The sequence below is a fragment of the Physella acuta genome, unplaced genomic scaffold (genome assembly GCF_028476545.2).
Source record: "Physella acuta isolate Inbredline_101_S28 unplaced genomic scaffold, ASM2847654v3 ptg000627l, whole genome shotgun sequence".
Classification (NCBI taxonomy): Eukaryota; Metazoa; Mollusca; class Gastropoda; family Physidae; genus Physella; species Physella acuta.
This window is the reverse complement of record NW_026732146.1, coordinates 351,045-358,563: the sequence shown is the minus strand read 5'-3', so window position 1 is coordinate 358,563 and position 7,519 is coordinate 351,045. Positions and strand designations below refer to the sequence as shown.

Sequence of the window (7,519 nt, the reverse complement as noted above, 5' to 3'; positions counted from 1 at the left end):
CATTTTTAAATATCGATTTTTTTTATCAAAGTAATAGCTTTAAATGTAATTGAGATTTCATTTGTTAAAAATTAAGTATTTTAAGTTGTTAAACCAAGATTTGGAATTTGTTATTATTTTTATAGTGGCAATTAAATCATAAATTAAATAACAAAAGTCGTCATACATGTCTTCACAACCAGAACGAAAATCCACGAGAAATGGAGGGAATGTGTATGAGCATTGTTCGAGGGCTTCGTAGTTAATTCATCAACGTTACTTTTTACGAGACTTCTGCAAGTGTTGCATGTCTGAGCGCAGTTTAGTTTGACCGCCTTGTACTTGCTACAGTAACCTTTGACCTTCCACTTTGAGCAGCTCAGGAAGTTGTCTTTGCATACTTTTTTTGGCTCACTGGTTATAGGTTGACACGAACGGCAAGATTTTTTACAATACGATTTGACGTAACTATTGCTGCTACAATATCCTTCTTTTTCCCAGGAACGGCAGTACTCGTTTATATCAACACAGTTTGAAGCTGTAGGAGTAGTTTTCGTTACTGGACTTTTGGTCGTTTTTGTAGTTGGTTTTGTTGTTATTATTCGTGGCTTAGAGTTTTCGCAGAGTTTAACAGGCGAACCCTCACACCAACATCTGCAGTCTTTACCCAGAAACCCATGGTTAGGGCATTGTACATTTGATGAACATCTATTTTTACATTCGTACATTAAATTCGCTAATTTAATATCATAAAAACTCAACCCTTTTCTGTTGCCTATTACATCCTGGTAGGCGGGGTTAAGGGTTTGAATGGTGTCCTCCCCATTTAAGGTGAAGGACGATCTCCCGTAATGCATAACACTGTTGTAATCGTACGGGACGCCCATTGTTGACACGGCCGACGACGGGTACTTCTGAAAGTTGTACAACAGACCTGAATCGACGTTCTCGGTTCTTATCCGCACATAGTCGTCCCGATCCGGGCGGTTCTGCTCGTGGAAAAACCCCACCGCATGCCCTATCTCGTGTATGATAACCCCTTTACTCCTACACAACTTCGCCAGCCCTATAGTTTGAGAACCGCCGACCATGCCTATGCTTGAATAACAGCCGTTCCCGTTTTCAAACGAAACGAAGTTACGGTCCTCTCTTTGTGCTTGACGAAACTGGATACAGGTATAGTTCGACCACTCTTCAATGGCGCCCATGATCTCCTCTCTATCATTGTAACTGAACGCTCCGGTTATTTTGTAAGGGATGAGATTGTTCTTCCAACGAAGCGCCGGATTGTTTATCGCTTTTCTTTTCTTTCTGAAATATCCGTCGCCTTTGGAAGATGTGTCGATTACCTTTTAGATAACAATAAAGACGAATAAATAAATATATAAAAAATACTAAATTCCCCACAATACAACCATGGATAAATATATTGTTTGCTACATTCAAAGAATAGAAGTACGGAAAGTTGTATTGTAAAATAATATTTGAATAAATAAATAAATAAATAAATAAAAACCACTATAAAATTCAACACAATACAACTTTAAATAAATATTTTGAGTGATATATTCAAAGAATCGATCTATGAAAAGTTGTCTAGTAAAATAATATTTGAATAATATTTTATACTCTCACTGTCAGATGGTATTCAAGAGCTATGAAATCAAAACAAAAAAACTGAAGACACTGATGCATAAAGTGTATCAATTGTGATTCACACAATGGCAACAAAATTATGTCAATATATCCTCTTCACACGAAAAATATTTATTTTTTAAATAAAAAAATATTTTTCAAAATATATATATTTAAAATTTACTTCCTATAAAATACCAAAAAACAAGTGAATTAAAAAGTCTAGTGACAATTTAAGCGCAATTTCCTTATGTTATCTAAAAATAGCTCTGACGTATAATGCTGGGGTGCGTTCAAGCTAGGAGAACGATCGGTTTGTAGGTGTTTATGTAATTTTAAAATTTGTGACCGAACGAAAGGATATTTTTGAAAACTTTCTTCGGCAATATTGTTCTAAATTATGGCAGAAATAGATTGGTACATGTTTTAAGTCGCTAAGTGGTCTGGTTGCCGAGATATGGGCCAAAAACTGCATTTTTTGAGGTTATTTTGGCTTTTCCGTGAAATCCAGGAAGGAATTCCGGGAATTTTTTTGGCCCACTATCATCCTCGGAACTTGCTTAACGAAATTGCTTTTGGAACTAGTCCTCGATATTGCTTCGTTGAGGAGGAGATACGACTTAAAGCTGTGAACACACATCCATCCATCCATTCCCAGAAAAGACGAGTTAATAAACGCAATTCTCCAGAATGGAAATTGCGCTAAAAAGATGCTATTAAAGATAGAACTCACTTGAAGAGCTCTCCATTGGTCAAGTGTCAGCACCATGTCCAGCTCTTGAAGTCGTGTTGGAGAGTCAATGTCCTGCATCATCAAACTGTCCATTGAGACCGAGGCTCCGGCTATGATTTCATCAAGTGTTGAACTACTTGCTGGACAGGTGTGCGTCATGACCTGTTCATCGTAAACCGTATTTTGTTAAGTAAAATATATTTAAAAAACACATATTATAGTCCTTGTCATGACCTGTTCATCGTAAACCGTATTTTGTTAAGTAAAATAGATTTAAAAAACACATATTATAGTCCACAAAGAAGAAAGCTAACCCAAACAGGCATAATAATCTTAGAACAAACTGGGAGTCGTCACACATCTCTAAAAAACGTATATAAGAATCTTTAACTAACAACGTAAGTGAACGAGAGAAATTGGTTTTAAACATATTACATGTGCATACTCACCAGCAAAAACAATGAAACAACTTGCGGATGTAAGAATTGAATTTGTCTTCCAACACTCATTGTAAAAGATGTATTTTATTTTATGCTCAAATTATAATGGACACGTTATTTTAGCTTCAGAAGGTATTTCGATTTATTGAAACAACTGCGTAGATTATCTAAAGATGATATGCATTACTGAGGACAGTGTCAGCTTTATAAAACACAGATGTCAATTATTATTAAAACAGCGCATGTGTCACTGACAAATCTACAAAACTCATGTCAGTGACAATTCTACAAAACTCATGTCACTGAAAATTCTACAAAACGCATATGTCTCTGACAATTTAAAACAACTAGGATTTCAATGACAAATTCAAGTGTAACTAACTGACAAAAAATAACGACCAGGATTTAACTAACAAGTTAACTCAATCTAAGTGTGGCTAGCGATGTAATATAACTGCTACTTGGAAGTTTAACGCTGGATGGAAGACACCGCTAGTTATATAGACTTGCTGCTCACCAGTGTAAGAATATCCGGGTTCACGGTGTGAAGTGATACACAAGTCACTCAGTGACTCATCACAGCCGAATGCCCTCAAAGTTGATGTGTCACAAATGGCGTAATAATTATAAATAATTTGTCCTTTTTACAAATATGGTAAAAGAGCATCAGCATGTTTCATGTCACATGGAGCGTTTAAAATGTCAAATTTTGATTGATGAGTGTCTTTTATACCGCAACACTAATAATAGATAACCCTGTTTTGACATATTTGGTAAGAAATTAAAAAATCATTCTTGTTTTATTTTAAATTGAATTAGTCTGTTCTTTGTTGCTCGTTTCCTTGATTTTGAATTTTCGACATTGAAAGTTATGATAGCTTGTCAGGTCTTCATGACGTTTGCTAAAAAAACCCAGTATGATTATGTCTTGTTTCAGAAAGTTTGTTTAAAATGGAAATATTTTTGGGTTTTATTTGGCATTTGTCGCATTCGGGCAAGTGTCCATTCGAGTATTTGTCGCATTCGGGAAAGTGCCCATTCGGGAAATCGGCCTTCATGCAAACGCCATTCGGGCAAGTGTCTTTCGGAAATTTGTCGTAGACCTATTTTTCTATTGTGTCAAGGTTTGTCTACCTGTAGGCCAGGAATATAACCAGTGGCGTAGCTAAAGGAGGGCGGGTGAGGCGGCTGCCCAGGGCGCCGGGATGGGTCGTTCCGCCTCTTAGTCTAATACAGTTCTGTGGCTATATGTGTATGACTGTGTATGACTGTGTATGACTGTGTATGACTGTGTATGACTGTGTATGACTGTGTATGACTGTGTATGACTGTGTATGACTGTGTATGACTGTGTATGACTGTGTATGACTGTGTATGACTGTGTATGACTGTGTATGACTGTGGCTATCTATGTATGACTGTGTATGACTGTGGCTATCTATGTATGACTGTGTATGACTGTGTCTATCTATGTATGACTGTGTATGACTGTGTATGACTGTGTATGACTATGTATGACTGTGTATGACTGTGTATGACTGTGTATGACTGTGTATGACTGTGTATGACTGTGTATGACTGTGTATGACTGTGTATGACTGTGTATGACTGTGTATGACTGTGTATGACTGTGTATGACTGTGTATGACTGTGTATGACTGTGTATGACTGTATGACTGTGTGTGACTGTGTATGACTGTGTATGACTGTGTATGACTGTGTATGACTGTATATGACTGTATGGCTGTGTATGACTGTGTATGACTGTATATGACTGTATGACTGTGTATGACTGTATGACTGTGTATGAATGTGTATGACCGTGTATGACTGTGTATGACTGTGTATGACTGTGTATGGCTGTGTATGACTGTATAACTGTGTATGACTGTGTATGACTGTGTATGACTGTGTATGACTGTGTTATACTGTCTATGACTGTGTATGACCGTGTATGACCGTCTATGACTGTGTATGACCGTGTATGACTGTGTATGACTGTGTATGACTGTGTATGACTGTGTATGACTGTGTATGGCTGTGTATGACTGTGTATGACTGTATATGACTGTATGACTGTGTATGACTGTATGACTGTGTATGAATGTGTATGACCGTGTATGACTGTGTATGACTGTGTATGACTGTGTATGGCTGTGTGTGACTGTATAACTGTGTATGACTGTGTATGACTGTGTATGACTGTATAACTGTGTATGACTGTATGACTGTGTATGACTGTGTATGACTGTATGACTGTGTATGACTGTATTTTTTAAAATTAAAATCTCGGTATAGAGAAATAAAAATAAACATGAAATTCAGGGTTTTAAAAATTCTTAAATTAATAGTTTTATTAGTTTACAAAATCATATATGGAGCTTAACTACCTTGCGGGCCCACATTATTTCTGTAAAAAAAAAATTTCTTCTTTTTTTTTTAAATTTTTTTATTGGTATATTAAGTTAAAACGTAATATTTTGTTGTGTTGGAGGAAATACCTTTAAGTATGCCAATTTAGAACAAAAAAGTACAAGACATATAAGGTATAATATACTATAGCCCTGGTGTAATATGTAAACTACTATTTATTTTGCACTTCAACGATCCTCTACCAAGTCACTTAATACTATTTATAGAACCTGACCCAGTGGCACACATACAACAATCAATTGTAAGGTTAACACATCTCTTTGTGAAGCTTGACAGAATGCATCCATATAAGTGGTTGTAAGGGAGGTCACTAGGTGAACTATTTATTGAACAAGAAATGTCATTGTAATTTGTTGACTCAGATAGTTATTTTTGTTCTCTTGCATGTTGTAATGATTTATCAAATTTTATTTTATTTATAAATAGCTATTTGACGTAGACTTTTTAAAAAAAAAGTAGTCACCATTGCGGATTGTGAGATCAATGGGGAAATGAATGTAAATTCAGATATTCTTCACGGCATCTCTTCGGGGTGGGGGTTGGGATAAACCCCTCCCGAAAAACGTCTCCCCTTGCCCCCCCCCCCGGAACTAAATAAAATTTACATACACAATAGATACTTTTATCAATGTTCACCTCCCCTTGAACATTTCAAATGAGTCCCCCCACCCCCCAAGAATAATGTCTGGAAGAAATACTTTGTATCTTTCACTTGTATCTGTGATTTCGGCATTTGAAGGGCGAATGTGGTCAGCACTAAGGCCTGCTTATTAGACGGCGTGGTCTAGAGGTAGAGCGCTAGACTGCTAACCCGAAAGTCTCTTGTTTGAAATCGGGTTCAAGTTAGTAGAACGTCCTCGAGGCAGGTGAGCTCTGACGGGTACCTAACTCACGTTAGTGAAAGTAAATGCGGTTGGACATAGTGCTGACCACATTATCCTTTCTTATAACGAGGTCAAGAAACATACGAAACAATACAAATTTGAATAGCTAATACTACACTAAATCTAATCAATGTGTAAAATCGTGTGCTAGATTTGCCAAAGTATGTAGACATTTTTAAAACATTTTTCGTACGTAAGGTGTAAGTTATTATTACTACGTGATTAAAATGAATATATAAATTAAAGTCTCATTTTTTGGAAGAAAACGTGCAGAATCTATTAAACAATTTCATATTATTAAAAATACTTGAAAAAACAATTACTAATGAAATGTAATTATCTAATTATATAAACTGTGCCGAGTTTTGCATAAGTATAATGAAGTTTGTTTTGCAACTAACATTTAATAAAAAATGTGTTTTTCAAAGTCATTGTTCTATACATATTAAATGGAGTGTTTTGTTTTTAATTGGCGAATAAGGTCAAAGGGAAGCCATCGTTGAATATACATTAGTATAACCAGTGATCGATTGCTGTTCTTTGACTTCGATACATTGCGACAAAATCTTGTTTAGGTAGGTTTCATTATATAAAAAAATAACGAGCAGTATCAAATATTTGAGTAGTGTATTTCTATCACAACAATATTAACTACCACGGCATGTTACTGTCATACTGTCTGGGGCGCCACATGGACTGTGCGGGGGCGCGGGCCTCATTGACGCCACTCCATACTGTGCAAATGTTGCTTTCGTTTTGTCTTGACTTTGACTTAATTATGGGAAGTCCCAGCAGAACTAAAGACTAGGGCTACACCTCTATTGCAGACTCTAGTTGGACACAGTGTTTCTTTCAGACTTTTTTATCCGGGGGGGGGGCACTTGATATTTTCGGGGGAGGGGCGGTCTACATTTTCCAGGGGGGGGGGGCGGACACTGGTAAAAGTATAAAGTTCAGCTAGGGTTAGGGTTAGGGATAGGGTTAGGGCTAGTTAGAATTATGATTCTATCTTGGGGGATGGGGGGGGGGGGGGTAATTCCCCAGGGGGTAATTGACAGGGGGCGGGTTTAGTGACAGGGGTAATTTCTCCGGGGGTTAATACGGGGGAGGGGATGTCCCGGGGAGTAATTAAAGAGGGCGGGGGCGGTAATGTCCTGTAGCCATATAGAATTGCTAGTGCAGATGGCTTCTGTTTTGAATTTCTGGTGGTTCAAGGTTAGGATGTAATAATTTGTTTAGAAAACTCAAATTTTATTTAAGCTTTCTTATATATTATTTTAATTATATATTATTATTATTATTTTAATATAAAAATTCTGATATATGTTGGACTTATATAATGCAATTTTAGTGTCAATTTTTTATACAACCAAACAAATTTACAAAATCAACATTATGACATTTTCGCAATTATT

The 7,519-nt window shown here is 36.6% G+C and overlaps 1 protein-coding gene across 1 annotated transcript; it reads right to left on the bottom strand.

Annotated features, from left to right (window-relative positions):
- Nucleotides 1-143: 143 nt before the first annotated feature.
- LOC131948161 (zinc metalloproteinase nas-13-like) lies at nt 144-3,236 on the bottom strand. The gene is made up of 3 exons (XM_059309692.1): nt 2,797-3,236; nt 2,348-2,509; nt 144-1,328 (listed from the first exon to the last, which is right to left on the bottom strand). Exons 1-3 carry the CDS (start codon nt 2,854-2,856, stop codon nt 144-146), a joined length of 1,407 nt encoding a protein of 468 aa, XP_059165675.1. The 5' UTR covers nt 2,857-3,236.
- Between the last annotated feature and the right edge of the window lie 4,283 nt (nt 3,237-7,519).

Bases quoted from the DNA above. Each gene is read 5' to 3' on its own strand.
- LOC131948161 (XM_059309692.1), bottom strand. From the start codon at position 2,856: ATGAGTGTTGGAAGACAAATTCAATTCTTACATCCGCAAGTTGTTTCA. The intron at 2,510-2,796 runs GTGAGTATGCAC...TACGATGAACAG, and splicing joins TTGTTTCATTGTTTTTGCTG to GTCATGACGCACACCTGTCC. The intron at 1,329-2,347 runs GTGAGTTCTATC...GTTATCTAAAAG, and splicing joins ACCAATGGAGAGCTCTTCAA to GTAATCGACACATCTTCCAA.